This window comes from Pleurodeles waltl, chromosome 8 (assembly GCF_031143425.1).
Source record: "Pleurodeles waltl isolate 20211129_DDA chromosome 8, aPleWal1.hap1.20221129, whole genome shotgun sequence".
Classification (NCBI taxonomy): domain Eukaryota; kingdom Metazoa; phylum Chordata; class Amphibia; order Caudata; family Salamandridae; genus Pleurodeles; species Pleurodeles waltl.
This window is the reverse complement of record NC_090447.1, coordinates 14,598,535-14,620,877: the sequence shown is the minus strand read 5'-3', so window position 1 is coordinate 14,620,877 and position 22,343 is coordinate 14,598,535. Positions and strand designations below refer to the sequence as shown.

The following is a 22,343-nucleotide window of genomic DNA, read 5'->3' as shown; positions in this document are numbered from 1 at the left end:
TTGGTTGCTTTGATCTGTTGAAGTTATACTGTGTTTGGTGTCTTATATTGCTGTTGTATTTTTGTAGTGTGTTCTGTTTTGGGTTTGCTTTGCCGTGTTGTGTAGCTATTGTACCTCGGCTGCAGTCCATTCACCTAAAGGTTTAGAGTCTTTCCACACAATACCACAACCTTAGTCCCATATGACATGAAGGTAAAATGGGGTTGCACCAAACCGTCCACATGTAGCACAGATTACTGTTGACATCGCCAACCAAGAATTGCTTGTGATCCGTCTCCTTATCTCCAACTCCCTTAATAACAACTCTCTTCCTCGTCTTATGCTGAGCAGTTCTTGAGGAATTTCAGATGTTTAATGGCAAGAAAGGCTTCCATATTTTGGATGCACACTAGGCCTTGGTCTTGGTTGATGTAGCTTTCTTTCCTGTTCATTTAGACCTGGAAGTGCTAAAACATGTACAATGGCTTAGGGAAATGAATGCAAATTGTACTGTGGGTTTGCAGAGGCACATAACACTAACATCTAACTGGTGGCTATTGCTCAAGTTAAACAGGATGCAAGTTGTGATAATATGGGCAAGATAGTGGAAAAGGATTGTTCATGTTATTTTACATCACTTAACCGGCACGGTCACAAGGAGATGGAAATTGCATCCAATAAGCAGCACTAATATTTTGTGTTGGTGCCTTACTGTGAACCTTTTGCAACAGTGTGTGTCACAATGTGTTGTCAAGTGGAGTACACACTTTATTGAGCTCATTCTTTTGGATGTTTAGCCCTGTCATGGTCTAAGACAGTAATTCTTATCCTTTTGGCTTCAGTTAACCCTAACGCAATCATTATTTAAATAAATCCGGGGAACCCCCAATGGATCATTATTGGATTCTGGGGACTCCACTGAGTCAATATTGGCAGAGGAGAACCACAGCTTAAACAATTTCAGTTATTTGAATCATAAAACAATACACAAAAATACAAAAACAAGCATTTAGTAGACAAATACAAAAACACACAAATATTGAAATAATAATTTTATTGGCAGTTATGTCATTTTAATGTCATAAAAATCACTATTTTCATTATAATGGGAAGGTTCGACTTTTCTAAATTCAACTGAGGCTACCCGTCATCCATACTATATTCAGTCTGATGTATTTGCACTGCTCCCACAAGTCACTCTGAGGACACCAACTTTTCTTTTCACGCTTTACCATTTTAAATTTTACATTTTCCTTCTTCATTCATATACACTTTATTGATCTGTCAATAATATTTAGATTTATAAGTAGTCACAGACCCTCTGACTAAGTGTTGTGGACCCTGAGGAGTCCTGAGACCACAGATTAAGAACTGCTGGTCTAAGATAATATTGAATTCTGGGCCTAGGCATCTGGTATTAGCTATTTCCCATCCCTCATATTTAGAATATACAAGGTAACTCAGTTTGGACACAGGCGCCTGTGTGTACCACCCTGTTTATTCAATTGCACTATTATGAAGTATGTTGTGGTTCTATTTACCTTTAAAAGAATCAAGCTGTTTTTTACCAATTAGATTGTGTCTAGTGTTCATATCAGGTCTCCTCAAAATAATGTAGCATTTAGGAACGAATATGCACACCAGCAGTCCAGCACTGGAGCACAGGATGGCAAACACCTCCACGGCCACCATGTACTTCCGGTGAGTGCTCAGGTACGCCGGGATGAAGGAGATCCACACACTGACAAACACCAGCATACTGAAGGTGATCAGCTTGGCCTCGTTGAAGCTTCCAGGGAGATTCCTTGAGAGAAAGGCCACTATAAAGCTGACTGTGGCCAGGAGGCCCATGTATCCCAGCATGCAGTAGAAGAAGATGGCGTTCCCTTCGTTACACTCAACAATCAATTTTTCCTTATAAGTCACATTGTTTAGCTCTGCAAAAGGAGGTGATCTCACCAACCAACTACACAGATAAGAACCTGTATCAAAGAAGAGAAGAAGACTATGCACAGTGGGGTCTTTGAGCCCAGCCACATCCTTGCAGAGCTCCTGGGACTTGTTGCCTTGAAGGCAATGATAACTACTATGGTTTTAGCCAAAACAGATGCAACGCTGATGGAAAATATCACCCCGAAGACCATTTGTCGGAGCATGCAGGTGAGCTTTTGAGGACGACTGACAAATATAATTGAGCAAAGAAAGCAGAGCATGAGAGAGGCGAGAAGAAGGTAACTGAGTCCACGGTTATTGGCTTTGACAATGGGAGTCTCTTTGTATTTAATAAAGACTCCAAGGACCACAGAAGTGATGAAAGTCAAGAAGGTAGCAAATACAGTGAGTATGAGTCCCAGGGGCTCTTCAAATGAGAGGAATTCAGTCACTTTTAGGATGCAATGATCATGTTTTTCATTGGACCATTTGTCATCAGAACATTTCATACATTCATCTCTGCCTGTAGAAATAATGAAATTATGTTATGTTTGGAGTCAGTCTCTGTTTATGGAGTAGAGCACATTGTAATTGCAGGAGAACTGTTAATGATAAGTTTAAGCAGCATGTAATTACTAACATAAGAACTTAGGCCCTTATTTGTGGGAAATTGGCATTTCCGTACAACAATTTAAAAGGGCAGGAATGCACGGTCTTTATACAATACTGTGCACTCCTGTCCTTTCCTCCTGAGCTGGCTCACAGCTAGCTGCCTAGCACCAATGAAGTCATCCTTGCACCCAGGTGCAAGGGTGCTTGTGATGCATGCGGGATTGTTTTTGTGCAGGAAGGAACACCTTTCTGCACAAAAACAATACAGAGAGGCTTTTTTCTCTTTCTATGTCTGCTGCATTCTGCAGCAGACATGGAAAGAGGAAACAAATTAGGAGAAATACAAATATTTCTCATTGTTATGCCACCTCTGGGGAGGCATAAGGTTTTGCCGCTGCTGTTTATGTGATTAAGTGAATCTGGGGCAGCATCAAAATCCATGGGTTTTGCATGGGAAAGCCCTCTGCAACGCCCATGGAACAACACCCTGGTGCAGAGTAAGGCAACAGAGTGACTTTTGCCGCTTTGCCTTACTCTATATCTTCGAGGCCATTCAAAGCCAAGCAAAGTGGCTTTGCGTGGCCTCGTAGATAAGGATGAGAAGTTTGCCCCACCAGAGCATTAAAAAAAGAGTGATGCTTTGATGATGCAAACCTCCGATAAATTTGCTGCTCAGAACATTAAAATTGTAGCAACCAGCATGTTATACATTAAGGTCAGGAATGGAACCAGAGGGGCTGGCTCAATGCCAGATTTTCTTGATAACCACTGACAATATATACAATTTCCTTTTTAGGGGCAAGCGCAAAGCACTCCGTCCCCTGCTGTAATCTCTCTTTGGAATTTTAACCATGTCCATGTCACATCAGTCACTTTCAATGATAGTGGGCTTGTCTTTTAAAATCCGCTTGCTTTCACCCACCTACACAGCACCGGTAAACTACTGAAAACATACGAGGCTCTATGTTTTCAGCATGGTTTCCAGACTACTTAATCTTTTTATTTTCCACACAGTGCGATCGCTCTGAGGTTTACATAGCATGATTGTGCTCGGTTTTTCCGTTTTCAATTTCTTTCTTTTAATTTGTGTGGCAAGAAAAGTCCGGTTAGGAGTTTACAGCGCTAATAGCTCTAACTCGAGCAAATGCGAGACCTGTTTTGTAATGTAAATGCTTGTTTAATATTTGCATGCAAAGGTACCTCAAATGGCTATTGTGATAAAACAGCATGCATTCAGCTTTCCTGTATTGAAAGTAACGTTGACTTAGAGCTTGATTTGCAAAGGGTAGTCAAATGTTTCTGGCATGCATCATAAAGTTCACAGATGTGTTCCTACCTCCTCACCTGGCACGCAGGTCTTTTGGTTCCAGGGAGAAATAACATGATGTGGGGTGACGCACTTTAGGTTCAAGTGACATACATCCAAGCCCTCCCCACGTGCTACTCATCAGGTGTGCACATGACCCTCAGCTATTCATTAGTTCCCAGCAACCACATGGGTGAAGAAGGGGTATGCTAAATTAGCACATGCTACCTGCCTCACCTGTGTGTGTGCGGGTATGCATTTCAGAAGGCAATCTTTACGAAGTCTATTCACTAAGGATGCTATCTAAGAAGGGGAAAGTTAGAAATGGGGTTTCTGGTTGGGTAGGGTATGCTCCTAAGACAGGCAGAACACACCCACTCTAGTCAGGACACATAAGTTACACACCAAAGACAACCTGTGCTCACCCCCTGGCAGCTTGGCACAGAGCAGTCATGCGTATCCCCAAAGGCAATTTGTAAAGTGTTTGCGCAACACACTCACACTAGTGACACAATAATTACACCATAAAAGAGAATCCATACAGAGTTATATAAAAATATATACTGTAAATTGTGCATAAAACATAGACCACAATGACATGAATCATAAATACTGTGCATATTATGCAACTCCTGAGAAAGTACTCCTTATCCTGACAGTGCAGGCAACTAATCTATATATATTATGACATCCAGCAGGATATGAAGAAGTTGGGTTAGGAACAAAGCATATAGATCACCATTGTTAGACCTGACAGCCTTAGGGTGGTCACCCCTAACTTTTTGCCTGCCTCCCTCCACTTGTTGGACACTGTTTGTGCTGGTTTTTAGACTGCGCACTTTACCACCGCTAACCAGTGCTAAAGTACATATGCTCTCTCCCTTTAAACATGGTAACCTTGGATCACACCAAATTGGACTATTTGATTTACTTATAAGTCCCTATTAGAGTGCACTATATGTGCCCAGGGCCTGTAAATTAAATGCTACTAGTGGGCCTGCAGCACTGGTTGTGCCACCCACTTTAGTAGCCCCTTAACCTTGTCTCAGGCCTGCCATTGCAAAGCCTGTGTGTGCAGTTTCACTGCCACTTCGACTTGGCATTTAAAAGTACTTACGAAGCCTAAAACTCCCCTTTTTCCACATATAAGTCACCCCTAAGGTGTGCCCTAGGTAACCCCTAGGGCAGGGTTCTGTGTGGGTAAAAGGCAGGACATGTACCTGTGTAGTTTACATGCCCTGGTAGTGTAAAACTCCTACATTCGTTTTTTCACTACTGTGAGGCCTGCTCCCTTCATAGGCTAGCATTGGGGCTGCCCTCATATATTGTTGAAGTGGTAGCTGCTGATCTGAAAGGAGTAGAAAGGTCATATTTAGTATGGTCAGAATGGTAATACACAATCCTGCTGACTGGTGAAGTTGGATTTAATATTACTATTTTAGAAATGCCACTTTTAGAAAGTGAGCATTTCTCTGCACTTAAATATTTCTGTGCCATACAATCTATGTCTGGCTGTGTTTAGTTGACAGCTCCTTGTGCATTCACTCAGACACACCCCAAACACAGGGTACTCAGCCTCATTTGCATACATCTGCATTTTGAATGGGTATTCCTGGGATGGGAGGGTGGATGGCCTGCTCTCACACAAAGGACTGCCACACCCCCTACTGGGACCCTGGCAGACAGGATTGAACTGAAAGGGGACCTGGTGCACTTCTAAGCCACTCTATGAAGTCTCCCCCACTGCAAAGGCACATTTGGGCATAAAACAGGGCCTCTGCCCTACCACCTCAGACACTTCCTGGAGAAGAAATCTGAACCAGAACCTGCACCCTGACAAGAAGAACTGCCTGGCTGCCTAAAGATCTCACCTGACTGCTTTCTACAGAAGACTGCTGCCTTGCTGTTGCCCTGCTGTCGTGCTGCTCTCTTGCTTTGCTGCAGAAGTGCTCTCCAAGGGCTTGGATAGAGCTTGCCTCCTGTTCCCTGAAGTCTCAGGACCAAAAAGACTTCTCTCTTGCAACTGGACTCCTTGTGTGGCAAAACATTCGACGCACAGATTGTGCTGCGGTGAAAAATTCACTGCTCGCCGAACCGGAACGACGCCCCTCGACTTTGCAAGGAAAAGATCGATGCGGCGCCTGCGTTGCGACCGGAACTTTGACGCACGGCTCACCTGAGACAAAGCCACCCGACTTCCAGAGGGGAAATCGACGCAGCGCCTGCCGTGAGGGAGAAATTTCCCATCATCGCCCACCGGAACGACGCACAGCTGGTCAACAAGCCTAGGATTCCACGCACAGACCCCGGGGCGCCTGAAAACCCGCGACTCGAAGAGGAGACCCGTCTGCGCGCCGGAAATCGATGCCACGTCTTCCCCCCGTGAAAAATAATGACGCAAGTCCATGTGTGAAGGGGCGAAACCGACGCACACACCATTTTCCACGCATCTCCTCCTCGGCGGCCCTTTGCAGAGATTTTTCACTCCAACCAGGCACTTTGTGCTTAAAAGAGACTTTGTTTGCTTTTAAAAAGACTTAAGACACTTCATAGCACTTTCCAGTGATATCTTTACATCTTCTTATTGCATCTTTTATCGTTTTGACCTACAAATATCCAGATAAATATTATTATTTTTCTAAACACTGTGTGGTGTATTTTTGTGGTGCTATATTGTGTTATTGTATGACTTATTGCACAAATACTTTAAACATTGCCTTCTAAGTTAAGCCTGACTGCTCAGTGCCAAGCTACCAGAGGGTGGGCACAGGATCATTTGGATTGTGTGTGACTTACCCTGACTAGAGTGAGGGTCCTTGCTTGGACAGGGGGTAACCTGACTGCCAACCAATAACCCCATTTCTAACAACCATGTATCACTATGAGTGTAGAAATAATCACTTTTCATCATCAGCACATCAACAACAATCATCCCACATAGGCACCAGAGCCCCTGCCCTCCTCTCAGCAGGGTACGGTAATCTTGGAGTGCCTGGTCGAAACTGGGGATATAAACTCAGCTGTAGGGTACATAATCGCCTGTGTGTCTATCCTAGGTGATACAGTAATTTTAGAACAAGTTTCTGCATGAAGAAAAGCCACCTCCTAATGGTGAACTGGGCCTCTGTGGAGGACCTGATCCTCAACACAGGCCTTGGACCAAGCACCCCAAGGTGAAGGCGGTTGAGGTGCCCACTCTGCAGCTCCCCACATGTGAGGTGTCCCAGTGCGGCCGCCAGAAAGCATACAGGGAAGCTGCAGAAGTTTTAGGGTTTGTGAGAAAGCTGTTGGCAGCTGAGACCTCCCATGGTCTCCCTTGGTGTCCAGTGTGAGGCAGGGTGGCCATGAGGCAGCAGGGTGAGCCTTCCGGCCTCAGGGGACTCCTGGCGCTGTGCTTCATTTCTACCACAGCACCAGCAGCCTCAGGACGGGTCGTAACTGCCTTGATGTCACAGAGAGTTTCCTCATTTTCTTGGTGGTGCGCGGTTCAGTGTGCCTGCCCAGGGAAACCTGCAGAGTCTTTAAGGGAATTCACCCCATACCACAGGAGGCACTGGGAGTTGGATGACACATTTCCTCCACAGAGGTAGCCCCAGAACGCCGGAAGCACATTGTTCTCCCACAATACAGATAGCCCTCAACACATAATGAGGGGAAAGTAAAAGCACTCAACACGCAATAGGTGAAATGACATGCCATCTCAGGGAGCAGGAAGTTGAGGCACATGTTGAACCAGAGAGCAGCAAAACAGCGTTCACCCTATGCTAGGTCCTTGGGAGAACACTTGGAGGGACAAACAGTTGGCAGGCTGGCCAGTTCATTAATGCTAATGCAAACAATGGTAGTCCCTCCTGCATCCCAGCAGAAAGCAGGCCAACACAGCTTATCAGTTAACAATAACATGGGATTTTCCTGGAAGCTCAGCAGGGTCCAGTGAAGAGCAAGTCATGGCGTAGAAGGGCAACAAGAACAAAAGCAATCCAGTGAGCCTTTTATGCCACCCAGCCAGTATCAGGCAGCAGGTCAACATCAGAATAGCAGTCAAGATGAGTCCTTTATGCAGTGCAGAAGTACTTCTGACAGAGGTTCAGTCCCAGTTCCAAAAGTGCCGTAACATTTATGGAATCTTAGACAGCAGCGGCCACAACAAATCTCATGGGGGGGCAGGGGTTAGCGAACAGGGACGGGGAAAAATAAAATAACAATGAAAAAACATACCTGTTCCTACGACCACCACCGGCTGACTTGCTCCTCCCTCAAAGGTGATGGTGTCCCAGCAGTCCCTGGGACACCACCACAGGTTCCCCACGCAATCCTGACACTGCTCACAAGAGAAGCATCAGGATTGGTCTGAGTGGCTTGGCCTGCCTCTCAGACAGAGCACTGGAGCCTGTACAGTTTCTCTAACCTGGCTGTGCAACACAGCCTGGTTGGAGAAACCTAAGTGAGCATATCAGTTTGCCCAGTCTGAGACGGCCAGCCAAACTGACATGCACAATTAATGCATTCACTGCACTCCTCCTCCCCCCTTCCCATGACCCAGCCCCGCCCCTCCCTGCTCATGCTCGCTGAGCATGCCACAGAAAAATAAAACAGTAGAAAAATATTGTTTTATTTTCCAGCTGCTGGTTCTTAGCCAGCGGGCCGACACTCCTTCGCCATTGTGAAGGAGCCACCCCTGGTCAGAGCCCTTGTATTTATACTCCAAAACATCTTTGTTCAGGGGGTGACTTTAAAGGGACCCTTTCAAGTGTTACACAACCTCTTTCAACCTAGCCCTGGCTCTAGACAACAGTAGTAGGGGTAAATCAGCACATTGTTTGAGGCAGAGATACAGCCTATTGACATGTAATTGTGCCCCGTCTCTCTCTGTCCCAGCCCAGGAAGACAGTATGCAGATGCACCCAGCCCCTCCTGTTTGATGGCTGTCTGGAAACTATGCACAAAGTGTAGCTGTCACTCTTCTCTAGACGTGGGTTGGAGTCAGGCTGCAAAATACTGGAGTTATAAGCACAGAGAAATGCTCAATTTCTAAAGGTAGCATTTCTCTAATAGTAATGTAAAATCCAACTACACCAGTAAGTAGGATTTTTACTACCATTCCAATCATGACAAACAAGCCCTCGCTACTCCTCTCAGATCAGAAATTACCACGTAAAGTTATATACGGGAATTCCCAATGCTAACCTATGAGAGAATCAGCCCTAACAGTAGTGAAAAGTGAAATAGGCTGTTTGTCACTACAGGGACATGTAAAACATGGAAGTACATGTCCTATCTTTTACATACACAGCACCCTCCCCACAGGGATACCTAGGCCTGCCTTTAGGGTGACTTAGGTGTAGTAAAAAGGAAGTTTAGGCCTTGCCAAGTAGTATGAAATGTCAAGTCAATGGAACACTAAACTGTGCATGCAGACCCTGTAATGGCAGGCCTGAGAAAGGTTTGAAATTCTACTTCTGTGGGTGGCACAATCAGCACTGCAGGCCACTAGTAGCATTTAATTTACAGGCACTGGTGTAGGACCTATGGTACATACACCTTATACCAGGTCCAGTTATCCCTAATTAGTGTAGTGTAGTCAGTGTCTAGAAGCCAGGCTCTCTAGAGGTAGGATGGCCAGCCAAGGCTTATCTAGGAGACATGCAAAGCTCATGCGATACCACTGTAGTCACACTTAGTACTTACACACATAAAAGAAAACACTCACTGTTAGAAAAATAACTTCACTTTGGTGACACAAATACCAAAAATACCATAGAGGCTATACTCCCTTAGTAGGTAACTAATACACAAATTATATACACTAGTATGCAGAAATAGGCATAAAAACAGTTAGAAAACAGTGCAATTAGTGAAAATCACAAGATCTAGAAATGGGCCTAGGGGTAGCACAAACCATATACTAAGAAAGTGGAATGCGAACATCGATCTCCCACCTAGGCAAGTGTAGTGTGTAGAGGGAAACTGAGAGTACTTGGAAAGCCCAAGGGTAAGTACCATAACCCACCCCAGTGACCAGGAAAGCAGGAGTAAATCACAGTAAGGCCCATATTTATACTTTTTTAGTGCCGAATTTTAGCGCCGCATTTGCATCACTTTTTGAAGCAAAAGCGGCGCAAACTTACAAAATACAATTGTATTTTATAAGTTTGCACCACTTTTGCCTTAAAAAATTATGCAAATGCGGCGCTAAAAAAGTATAAATATGGGCCTAAGTTTCATAGAACACACACAAAGAAGAACAGAAGAATAATGCAAAACCCAGAAGAGACTGCAAGACACCAACAGTGGGTTCCAAGTCCAAAAAGCACAGCAGAGTCCAGGAAGGGCAGGTGCCCTAACCCACCAGGATGAAGGTTGAAAGAAGTGAACCACTGGTGAGGAAGAAGAGTCAGCACTGCACCCAAGAAGACAAAGTCAGGTTCCTGGAGGGTGCAGGTGATGTCCAACGCTGGATGGAGGATTATAGTCAGGTTTGCATCATCAAAGTCTGCCAGCAAGCCTTGGTCCACGCAAAGCTTGCGGTTAGTAGGAAATGGCACTGCTGGGGACCAGAAAGGACCAGGTGAACTCTACCCAGGAGGGGGACTCAGAGGGACCCTCAGCAAAACAGAGAGCCCATAGAAGACCTGGCAGCACCCGCAGCAGTCCCACAGGCGTCCCACAGGACAGGGACAGGAGAGTTGGAGAAGAGGCTCACCCAGCACTACGAGAAAGGCTCCCACGCTACCGGAGAACCACTCAGGGTGCTGTGTGTCGCAGTAAGAAGTGCTGTGGGCTGGAGCTGCAATATGCATGAAAATCTTGGAGAAAGGATGCCAACAAGCCTTGGCAGCTGCAAATGACATAGTGCACGGTGGTACTGTCCTGAGTGGGCAGGCAAGGGCTTACCTTCACCCAAGTGGGGCAGTTGGAAGAGAGGACCATCTGTATTATTTCAGTCTACCACCCATAATGCAGGATCCAAGCAGCTCAGCAGGAGAGGGGATCCACGCAGCCGGTCATCATTGCAGTTAGTGCCTGCAGAAGCAGGGGAGTGACTCCTTCACCCCAAGGGAGATTTCTTCTTCCTTCTGATGCAGGCTGAAGATGGGCTGTTCACAGAGGATGCACGACCAGTGAAATGTTGCAGTTGCTGGAAGGAGCTGGAGATACAATGTTGCAGAAGGTGTCTTGCTTCTTTGTTGCAGCTTGTAGGGTCCTGAAGAGTCCAGATGCAGTTTTGTCATTTAGAAGTCAAAGTGGAGGGCGCAGCAGATTCCTGCTGGAATCTGGCAATCTGGAACCACCCAAAGGAGAGACCCTAAATAGCCCTGAAAGAGCGATTAGTCACTTAGCTGGGTGTTAACTGTGGAGTTAATAATAATAGAGAATATTGAGTGGATGGCTGAAGGTAGTAAGCTGAATATAGAGGAAAAAGTGTGAATGAAACCAGAACCAGCAGCCTTAAAGAAATTTTCAACTCCAGTAGTACTGGGTGCATTAAATATTCATCCCAAGAGCTCACCAAAGTGTCTTGAAAAGTTGGTACTTAAAAGGGACTGTATCTCTGCTGATGACCTTGACACCTGAGGCACATAGGTCTCGCGTGCAGATGTGAGCACCACATGTTTTTGAAACAATAAAACCTTGAGTCTGCCCAACTTGTCAAAATTCACATTTGTAGTAGCAATATGGAGCCATATCTAAGCTGCTTCTCTCTGTCGTGTAGGAGGAAAAAGTAAGTTCCCGCAGCACGTAACAATCTTAGAGACTGAAACAACATAAACTATTCCAGCTTGCATCCTACAGCAGTTTTCACTATTAAGGAGGACATAGCTGGCATCAGAGAGCACCTGGAATGCAGGTCTAATCAAGGGGACTAGGACTCCCTTCAGATAACAAGCCAAGTTCGCTGCCGAAGCGTTACACACCCCGTGCAAGGACAGCTGTTTACAAACCATCAAAAGGATGACAAAAGTCTTGCATTCACTACTGCTAAGAAAGACCTCTTTCATGCCACTGAGACATTTGTAAGAGAAGGGTAGTTCCCACACCTCATGGATGTAACTATCTCCTAGCTTTTCATATCTGCCTATTTTAATGTGTTTTAAGCCGGACGTGAATTAAAGTGTTGAAATAGGCAGATCAATGACCCTGTGTATTAACCACTCAGTAGATGGTATTTCAGCCACAGTAAAAGGCAACTTTTCTAACTTTTCAATATTTAACATGACATAGGTCGCTTCTTTCTTAGCCATTAGTTGTTGTTGTCGCGTCAAATTAAATGAGGAAAATATGTCCCTTGCGCTGATGTGTTGCCATGGAACGTGACCTGCCTTCAGTGTTTGTAGTGTTCAACCCAAACTGCATAATGGACCTTACTTGACTCTGTCCATGATGTAATGAGGACATATCACTTTGTATTATGTCTATTGCAGAAGAAACAATGTTGTTTAAGGTGTATATCCAGTTGGACAGGGTATTAATCCCATTATCTACAACAGCTAATGCCTTCTGTAAGTTTTCCTGATCTTCTTGTCTTACCTGGGCAGCAGCTTCTTGTTGAGAAAGCTTCCAAATTTCATTATAAACTGCATATAAGAAGCCCTTTCTGCGTTGTTTTCTGGGGCCTAACAGGAAATCCTGTAATTCAGTGTTATTAGACAGGAGACTGAGGTGTTCTCTAACAGCATCAAGTGAGGAACTATTCAGCCATTGTTGGCATAGTTTCCCTGCACTGTATGTTGTTACTATACCCACATGTTCAGATGACAGAGAACGAGTGTCTGACCTAATTGTTCTATAAACCCCTGTGGAGTTTATAAAGCGTTTATGACACCCATTGGTATCTATTGGCCACAATAACCAGCCACCAGGACACGCAGTGAAGTATGCCTTTCTGGACCTATTCATCAAGCTGATCTGCAGTTGCACTTATATACTTTTGCCATTTATAAAATTTGCCAGGGCAGGAATACTGGGCGTATTCAATTCCTTAATCTTTGCTAAGCCTAAACAACGTGTCTGTTGTACAGTTTCATTTAAAAATATAATTTGAACACGTACCAGGCATGCTCCAAACAAAGCTTTCTTTTCCCTTATTTTTCAATTTTTTATTCCCCACACACTTTTTAAGTCAATCGACTTCAAACAATATTCATAGCCTTCTATAGCCAACGGGGAAACAAAGGAATCTGAATAAATACATTTTGTATCTGTCAGTAATATATGTACATTTTCCATCAATGGTAATTTGCTATAATATGACTCAACATTTTTAACATTGTGCCCAGAAAAATATGCACATTTTTCAGAAAAAAGTTTCAGAACTCCCTTGTGGTGGAGGTGGACAATGTTATCATTGTTTGTCATTTAAAATAGTCTTTGGGGTACTTGCTCTGTGAATGAAATGGTGTCCATAATAATTATAACAAAGCATGTCACCATAATTCTCTTTAGATTGATAAACATCCTCACTTTCAAATACAGTAAAATACTGCAATTCACTCATCATAGAATCAACTGTTTTTACATCCCAGTCATCAGAAACAACTCTGGGTGTTATTACATCATTCATTGAAAGTTTGAACACATATGGTATTTGAGTGACCTCTGTATGTATCAAATGTGACTTTATCCCAAACAATCCCATCAGGAATTGGTATAGCGGAAATATTCACGAAAGACAAGTCTCGGCGGACCTTGTGGGAAGAAAAATTGGGTTTTAGGACCTCATCCACCAGTTCAACTGTTGATCTTTCAGGAAGGTAATGACCATGTATTAATAGAAAGAAGGTAATGACAAAGCCAATCCAAAGGACGAAAGCTAATATAGTCAAGGAAAGCCACAGATTGTTCCATCGGAAAATGAAGTAATTTGTTTTAAGCCAGTTTATCACCTTGCGTGTTTTTGGCAGTTAAGATGTAGAAGGGGCATATGAATCCGAAAAGGTGTTGTTGATGTCAGCAAAGTATCAAAAAGCAGTTTGTGCAAAAGCTGGAGCCGTATTTGTAGGAGAAGAACTGGTAGGGGTCTCTCGCGGTGGTTCACATTACATGACGTCATCCGTCTGTGTTGAAGTTGTGTCAAATCAATCAGTAATTTATATATCGTTTGTTATAACAGATGTTAGTGGAACTAATGCAAGATCATTTTCCACCCTCCCCAAGCTCGGAGAGGTGTCAGCATTGCTGCTAAAACTTGTAGAGGGACATATTGACCAGTAGTAAGAGCGATTCGGGAACTACTGGTTGCCCCTCTTGGTCTGCTGTGTAGGATCGGCCACATGGTGTAACTTGACATTGTTGATTGAGACAAAGCGATTTTCTTTAGCACCAAGCAACGGTAGTAGAATGACAGTACTGGTACCATGTTTTCCCATGCCTAGGACAGGTACACGATAAGAAGCACCGAACTCCTTTCTCACAGCAACTTTTTCACGTACTAGATCCCCAACCTTTGGAATCCAGCAGGTAGATGTTATAGTTATATCCTTAATTCCTGCGGAGGCAGCACAGGCAGAAGCGTTGTCGTCACAGAACTGTTGTAGTTCCTGCAAGACAGTGACACATTCATTTATGTCAAAAGGTGTTTCTGCCGCCTCCACGCCAGGACCATCAAGATCTGGAATATACATTTGAGTTCCAAACAGGCACTCGTATGAAGTACGACCCCCCCAGGGACCTTCTAGGCAGATTATTAAGTGCTCTCTGGACTCCATGCAGGTGATTAAGCCAACTACAACCCGTACCTAATACTTTGGCTGTTAAGGATTGCTTTGAATCACGGTTTCATCGCTCCACAACACTAATTCCCTTGGGATGAAATGGAGATGAGTAATGGAGTTGGACCCCTAACGAAGCCATGGCATCCCTGAATGCCCTTGTTGCAAAATCAGGGCCCTGGTCCAAGTGGAAAGATGCAACTGCATATGTGCCAATAAAGACTTGCAAATCTTTAATAACAGTCCAAGCGACAGCCGAGCACTGTGGCCACACCCTTAGAAATCTGGAGCAAGAGTCGACAGTGACTAGTGGTGTTAGGTGATCACAGTGGTCCAAGTACACACATTGTAAAGGTTTGTTGGAAATTAAGAGGGGTGTCTGCGGTGGGTGTTTGACGTTGGACGCCTTCATTTGTTGGCAGATGTCATAACAAAGGACATACTACTTGGTCTGTTTATATAGACCTGGCCACCAATAATGTGCTTGCAATAATGATATTGCAGCCGTTACACCAGCATGGGCAGATACAACCCCCTCATGCTCTGCTTTAATCAACTCTGGTCTTATGTGTTTACTGGGAATTACTCAAACTGCCACGCCTGGTATTTTTACTTCTGCGTCCAGAAAGCCTCCCATTTGGTGGGAATATTTAGCAGGAAAAGCTTTTGGAAAGGGCATGCCTTCAGCCGTGGCTTTCACGGCAGCCCATATGTCATAGTCCAGTTTTGTTCCAGAACGAGTTACTGCAGCAACAGAAGCCGTGGCTACTGCTGATTTGGCTGCTTCGCCAGAAAGTGAATTTCCAGCAACGTGTATTCCAACACGCTGGTGTCCAAGTGTATGTACAACATGGACATTTGATAACATTTCCTTCAGATCTGCCACTTTCCCCCACAGAAGTCTGTATTTGATGGTGTTACCTTTAGAATCTCTGAACCCATTGTGGCACCAATAATGCAGATATTCATTGAAGGACTGGGCACAATAGTACGAATCACAGACAATCAGCATTAGCTATGCAGGATCCATAGTTTCCAGTGCCATCACCAGAGCCTGTAGCTCTGCTAGTTGTGCTGTGCAATCCCCTAACGTTTGCTTGAATGTATGTTGTGGATAGAATTTATTGCCCTCCAAGTAGCCACTTACGACTGCAGAGCAGTGGAGTACTGATGTTTTGTGCCTATTTCAGGTTGTGCTAAGCCATCAGTGTACATGGCTCTTTGATACTGATCAACAGGCAATGTATTTCCTGTCCCTCATCAGTGGCCATTAGCATGGTTAAGTCTGCCCTATCATAATAGGGCTTTAGGCAGTTTACATGAAGTACCCTAAGGGGACTTCTTGGAGAGCCATGGTCAACTAAATAAGTGACCTCATCCTTCTTTTCTACTATGTTGTGTGGTCCACTCCATTTGTCTTGGAGTGCACTTGGTGCCTCTGGCTCCAGGACCCACACTTTCTGCCCTGGTTTGTACACAGTCAGAACAGCCTTCTGGTCATGCCATTGCTTTTGTAATTCTTGGCTTGCCTGAAGGTTCTTACTGGCCTTCTTCATGTACTCAGCCATACTTGATCTGAGGCTGTTAGAAATGGGGTCTTTGGTTGACAGTCAGGTTACCCCCTGTTCAAGCAAGGACCCTCACTCTAGTCAGGGTAAAAGAGAATCCCCCTCAGCTAACCCCTGCTTACCCCCTTGGTAGCTTGGCAGAGCAGTAGGCTTAACTTCAGAGCGCTAGGTGTAAAGTATTTGTACCAACACACACAGTAACTTAATGAAAACACTACAAAATGACACAACACCGGTTTAGAAAAATAGGAAATATTTATCTAAACAAAACAAGACCAAAACGACAAAAATCCGACATACACAAGTCAAGTTATGAATTTTTGAAGATTAAACTCAAAAATAGCGCTTAGAAACAAAAATGCTTCGATGAGATGTAAACACGGCGTTGTGACGGAGTCGTTCCCAACAAGCTGACACCAGCGGCGCCGGACACGGAGTCGTGTAGACCCCCAAGTACAGTACCTTTGGTGAAGAGTGAAAACAAGCCGATGCGCAAAGTCGGGAATCGCGGCGTCTGTGCGAAACGCTGAATCCGTGCACTTCGAGCAGCGTCGGTCACGACGTGGTGCGGCGACTTCCACTGAGTTGCGGACTTCAGCGGGGCTGCTGCGGCGTCGGGCCTGCGAGGAGCGTCGCGTTCCAGCGAAGGTCACGGCGTCAGGTGCAGGCGGCGTTACCGGATTCAGCAGCAGCGTCAGTCCGAAGTCGTCCGAAGTCGATTTCCTTGGATTCCACCAGCTTTCCTTTCAAGGGCCCAGGAACTGGATAGGGCACCACTTGTCAGAGCAGGAGTCTCTCCAGAGACTCCAGTTGCTGGCAGAGAGAAGTCTTTGCTGTCCCTGAAACTTCAAACAACAGGAGGCAAGCTCTAACTCAAGCCCTTGGAGATTTCTTCACAAGATGGAAGGCACACAAAGTCCAGTCTTTGCCCTCTTACTCTGGCAGAAGCAGCACTGCAGGAAAGCTCCACAAAGCACAGTCACAGGCAGGGCAGCACTTCTTCCTCAGCTATCAGCTCTTCTCCAGGCAGAGGTTCCTCTTGGTTCCAGAAGTGTTTCTAAAGTCTGTAGATTTGGGTGCCCTTCTTATACCCATTTTAGTCTTTGAAGTCACCTTTCTTCAAAGGGGACTCACACCTACTTATGAAATCCTGCCTTGCCCAGGCAAGGCATCAGACACACAGCAGGGGGTTGGAGCCGGCATGGTCAGAGGCAGGCACAGTCCTTTCAGAGGAGAGTGAACACTCCACCCCTCCCTCCTAGCAGAGATGGCTAATCAGGAAATGCAGGTTACACCCCAGCCCCCTTTGTTTCACTGTCTAGTGCGAGGTGAAAAACAACCCAACTGTCAAACTGACCCAGACAGGGAATCTACAAACAAGGCAGAGTCACGGAATGGTTTAAGCAAGAAAATGCTCACTTTCTAAAAGTGGCATTTTCAAACGCACAATCTTAAAATCAACTTTACTAAAAGATGTATTTTTTAATTGTGAGTTCAGGGACCCCAAACTCCACATGTCCATCTACTCTCTAGGGGAATCTACACTTTAATCATATTTAAAGGTAGCCCCCATATTATCCTATGAGAGAGACAGGCCTTGCAACAGTGAAAAACGAAGTTGGCAGTATTTCACTGTCAGGACATATAAATCACATTACTATATGTCCTACCTTATCCATACACTGCACCCTGCCCTTGGGGCTACCCAGGGCCTACCTTAGGGGTCCTTACATGTAAGAAAAGGGAAGGTTTAGGCCTGGCAAGTGGGTACACTTGCCAAGTCGAACTTACAGTGTAAAAATACACACACAGACACTGCAGTGGCCGGTCTGAGACATGATTACAGAGCTACTTATGTGGGTGGCACAACCAGTGCTGCAGGCCCACTAGTAGCATTTGATTTACAGGCCCTGGGCACCTCTAGTGCACTTTACTAGGGACTTACTAGTAAATCAAATATGCCAATCATGGATAAACCAATTACATACAATTTACACAGAGAGCATATGCACTTTAGCACTGGTTAGCAGTGGTAAAGTGCTCAGAGTTAAAAAGCCAACAGCAACAGGTCAGAAAAAAATAGGAGGCAGGAGGCAAAAAGACTGGGGATGACCCTGCATAAGCAAAAGTCCAACACGACCCCCTACCAGCCTAAAGCCAGGGGAGAACAATCAATACCTTGAGGTACTTCCCGGATTGGGGCGATAGAACAAGGACCCAGGCCCACAACAGCAGGGGCATGTTCCAGTTCTACACCTTCCTGACTCCAGTTGGATCCCTCTGTCCATGCTCTCAGGGCCCACTAAGCTAACCCATGGGGAACCCTTCTCCACATCTGCAGACACCATCAGTGCAGCGCCTAACTTTACTTTGCTCACAGATATATTGCAATGGGGAGATAGTACCACCAGGGCCAACACAGTGGTGTTGCCCACTCCACCCCTGGGGTGTGACTCTCGTTCCCCCCCAGGGACAGCTCTGTCCACCAGGACATCAAGCCATAGTGACCCCTGACAACTGTCAGGGATGAGAGCCTGACCTCAGGCCTCTCTAACCACTGTGACTGTGTAGAGTGGGGGGCGGTAGCCCCAGGTGCCTGGCACCCTTTGACCACTCTCTCTTCCACCAGGTCAGGGATGACAACCTGACCCTGGTCCTCCCCTCTGGGGCTCTGTACCCTCCTTGCAGAAGCGGCACCCCCCGAGTCAAACACTGTCAGTGTGCTTGTAGAAGCAGTCCTGCACAATTCTTCCACCAGTGCAGGGCTGTTAACCTGCAACTGGTCCGCCAACCTGGGGTCTGTACCTTCAGGTTGGACCAGGGCCAGGGGTGAGGCTTCCCTCCCCCTGCCCTCCCTTCTGGGGTCCTGCACCCCCCAACTAGGAGTGGCCCCCTCAGAAGACAATATGGGATGGGCACTGTTAGCAGTAGCCCCTTCCTCCAGGTCAGGGGGGACACCCTGAGCCTGGCCTTCCAATCCAGGGTCTGTACCCTTAGATTGCACTGGGGCCAGGGGTGAGGCTCTTTCTCCCCTGCCCCTACTCTCAGGGTTCTGCACCCCCCCCCTCAGGGAGAGTACCCCTTGAAATCACACCAGGGGGGGTGATTGGGCAAACCACCCACCCCTTCAGGTCAGGGTTTATCCCCTGCACCTGATCCTCCAGTCCAGGTTCTGTACCCACAGACTGGACCACTGCCTGGCAACCCAGGAATTCCTGGGGGGCATACCTACCCCCACCAGGTCAGAGTTTACCCTCTGAACCTGGTCATCCAACCCAGGGTCACCTCCCTGCGGTTGAACCACTGCCTGGCGCACCAGGACTTCCTTGGGAGCACACTTACCCTCCATCAGGTCAGAGTTTACCCCCTGAACCTGATCATTCAACCCAGAGTCACCACCCTGCGGTTGAACCATTGCCTGGCACACCAGGACTTCCAGGGGGGCACACTTACCCCCCTCAAGGGACACACTGTTCCGAAGGGCCACACAAGAGTCTGGCTGGCGCAGGTCTCCTGACCTCTGCCCATCTGACAGAGTCTGGATTCCCCCCAACCCAGAAATGGTCTCACCAAGGTCATTCATGGGGGGCTCTGCTCTCAGAGCTGACCCCTGACCCTCCAGGTTCTCCACTGGGGTCCGCAACCCCCTCTCAACCCTCTGTCTGGACTTCTGCACCCCCTCACTAGGAGGGGTACTGCCAGACACCAGAACTGGTGGGACGCTGGCTACAGCCACCCCCCAAAGTTCTCCTGACACTGTGGGATCTCCCTCAACAGATGGCCCTATGGTACAGGCTAGGCTCCCCTCCTGGTGTTCCCTCATGGAACCCTCCAGGACCTGGGACCGGATCTTGGGCACCTTGGACCTCAGCCCATCCCCATTCCCTCTCCTCAGAGACTGGACATGGGGTCCCTCACCCATCCCATTACACTGGGACCTACCTGGGACACTACAATCCTTCCCTACCTCACCTGGTTGGGAAATACCTAGACCACTCCTCTCAGGAGCCCCCCCAAATGCCTCTTCAGACTCTCTGGTACTCACCAAGAGGTCTGCCTCCATTGTAAGCTCCCTGGGGTCAGAGAACTCACACTCCACCTGGTGCTGGCGTAGCTCTGGAAAATAAGGACTAGAAATATGCTCTCTAGCAATTACATCACTCAGCCCCTTACATGAATTAACCAAAGTACCCTTCACCCAACCATCCAGTGACTCTGCTTTGAAAAAGCACCCCACATCACCCTCCTGAGACTGGTGAGACAATACCCGACTGTCCCTGACACTCAACCCACACTCTTCTGGGATGTCTTCACACTCCATAACCAGGACTTCTACCTGGGGGGAATCCCTCTCCCTGTCACTCTCACCTAGAGTCAGTAGAGTGTTCCTCCCACCAGTAGGAATATGACTCCCCATGCCAGTTCCCCAATCCACCTCAGGGACCCTGTGCATCACTGGAGCTACCTCATACCCCTGAACCTCCTGGCGTGTGTTAACTCCCTCCTTCAAGTAGGGCACCACATCTCTGGGCATGTGCGCTTCTTCAGCAGTACTGGGTACAAGATTTTTGCTGCCCCCACCTGAACTGGACTCAGCCCTCATGGCCTCCAGCTTCAGCTCTTCACAGCTCAGCTCTTGAGCTGTAATCCTTTCTTTTTCCAGGACTAAGGCTCTCTTCTCCTCAGCCCTCTCAAGCTCTGCATCTAGCTCTTCCAGACTCCGGATTCGAACTAGGAGCCAATCATCTCTTTCTGTTCCCTCCTCAGGGCTACTGCCCTCCTCCTCAGAGTAGTCCTCCTCCTCAGACTCATTTGGTGGTGTTGCCTGACAACGTTTCAATTCATACTGAAACAGGGCTGACTCAATATCCTCCCTTCTGGATTTCTTGTTCACAGCCAGTCCCCTTTCCATGCAGAATGCTTTAAGCTGCCACTTTTTATAAATAAATAGGTGCCAGAAATTGACTTCCATTCTGCAAATGTTTCAAAACCAAAGTCCCAAAATATTAGCAATACTTCCAGGAGGACATCAGAGAACAAAAAGCAGAATCACAAGACAAGTAGTATGTGGTGACGTAGTGGTCTGAACTCAAAACAGTAAAGTACACTTAATCACTGTATGTCAAGTACAAATACAAGTCCAAATCCCAACCGCTGATCACCAAACAAGTAGTATGTGGTCACGTAGTGGTCTGAACTCAAACAGTAGTGTACACTTAATTACTGTATGTCAAGTACAAATACAAGTCCAATCCCAACCGCTGATCACCAATGTCAGAAATGGGGTCTTTGGTTGACAGTCAGGTTACCCCCTGTTCAAGCAAGGACCCTCACTCTAGTCAGGGTAAAAGAGAATCACCCTCAGCTAACCCCTGCTTACTCCCTTGGTAGCTTGGCAGAGCAGTAGGCTTAACTTCAGAGCGCTAGGTGTAAAGTATTTGTACCAACCCACACAGTAACTTCATGAAAACACTACAAAATGACACAACACCGGTTTAGAAAAATAGGAAATATTTATCTAAACAAAACAAGACCAAAATGACAAAAATCCGACATACACAAGTCAAGTTATGAATTTTTAAAGATTAAACTCAAAAATAGCGCTTAGAAACAAAAATGCTTCGATGAGATGTTAACACGGCGTTGTGACAGAGTCGTTCCCAACAAGCCGACACCAGCGGCGCCGGACACGGAGTCGTGTAGACCCCCAAGTACAGTACCTTTGGTGAAGAGTGAAAACAAGCCGATGCGCGAAGTCGGGAATCGTGGCGTTTGTGCGAAACGTTGAATCCGTGCACTTCGAGCAGCGTCGGTCACGACGTGGTGCGGCGACTTCCACTGAGTCGCGGACTTCAGCGGGGCTGCTGCGGCATCGGGCCTGCGAGGAGCGTCGCGTTCCAGCGAAGGTCCGGCGTCAGGTGCAGGCGGCGTTACCGGATTCAGCAGCGGCGTCGGTCCGAAGTCGTCCGAAGTCGATTTCCTTGGATTCCACCAGCTTTCCTTTCAAGGGCCCAGGAACTGGATAGGGCACCACTTGTCAGAGCAGGAGTCTCTCCAGAGACTCCAGGTGCTGGCAGAGAGAAGTCTTTGCTGTCCCTGAGACTTCAAACAACAGGAGGCAAGCTCTAACTCAAGCCCTTGGAGATTTCTTCACAAGATGGAAGGCACACAAAGTCCAGTCTTTGCCCTCTTACTCTGGCAGAAGCAGCACTGCAGGAAAGCTCCACAAAGCACAGT

The 22,343-nt window shown here is 46.5% G+C and overlaps 1 protein-coding gene across 1 annotated transcript in view; it reads right to left on the bottom strand.

Annotated features, from left to right (window-relative positions):
- Positions 1 to 1,512: 1,512 nt before the first annotated feature.
- Positions 1,513 to 22,343, bottom strand: part of LOC138249288 (extracellular calcium-sensing receptor-like) — a 149,712-nt gene continuing 128,881 nt past the window's right edge. The window contains 3 exon segments of the mRNA XM_069203244.1: positions 1,513 to 1,949; positions 1,952 to 2,434; positions 14,184 to 14,367. Coding sequence (XP_069059345.1) covers positions 1,513 to 1,949; positions 1,952 to 2,434; positions 14,184 to 14,367 — 1,104 coding nt within the window.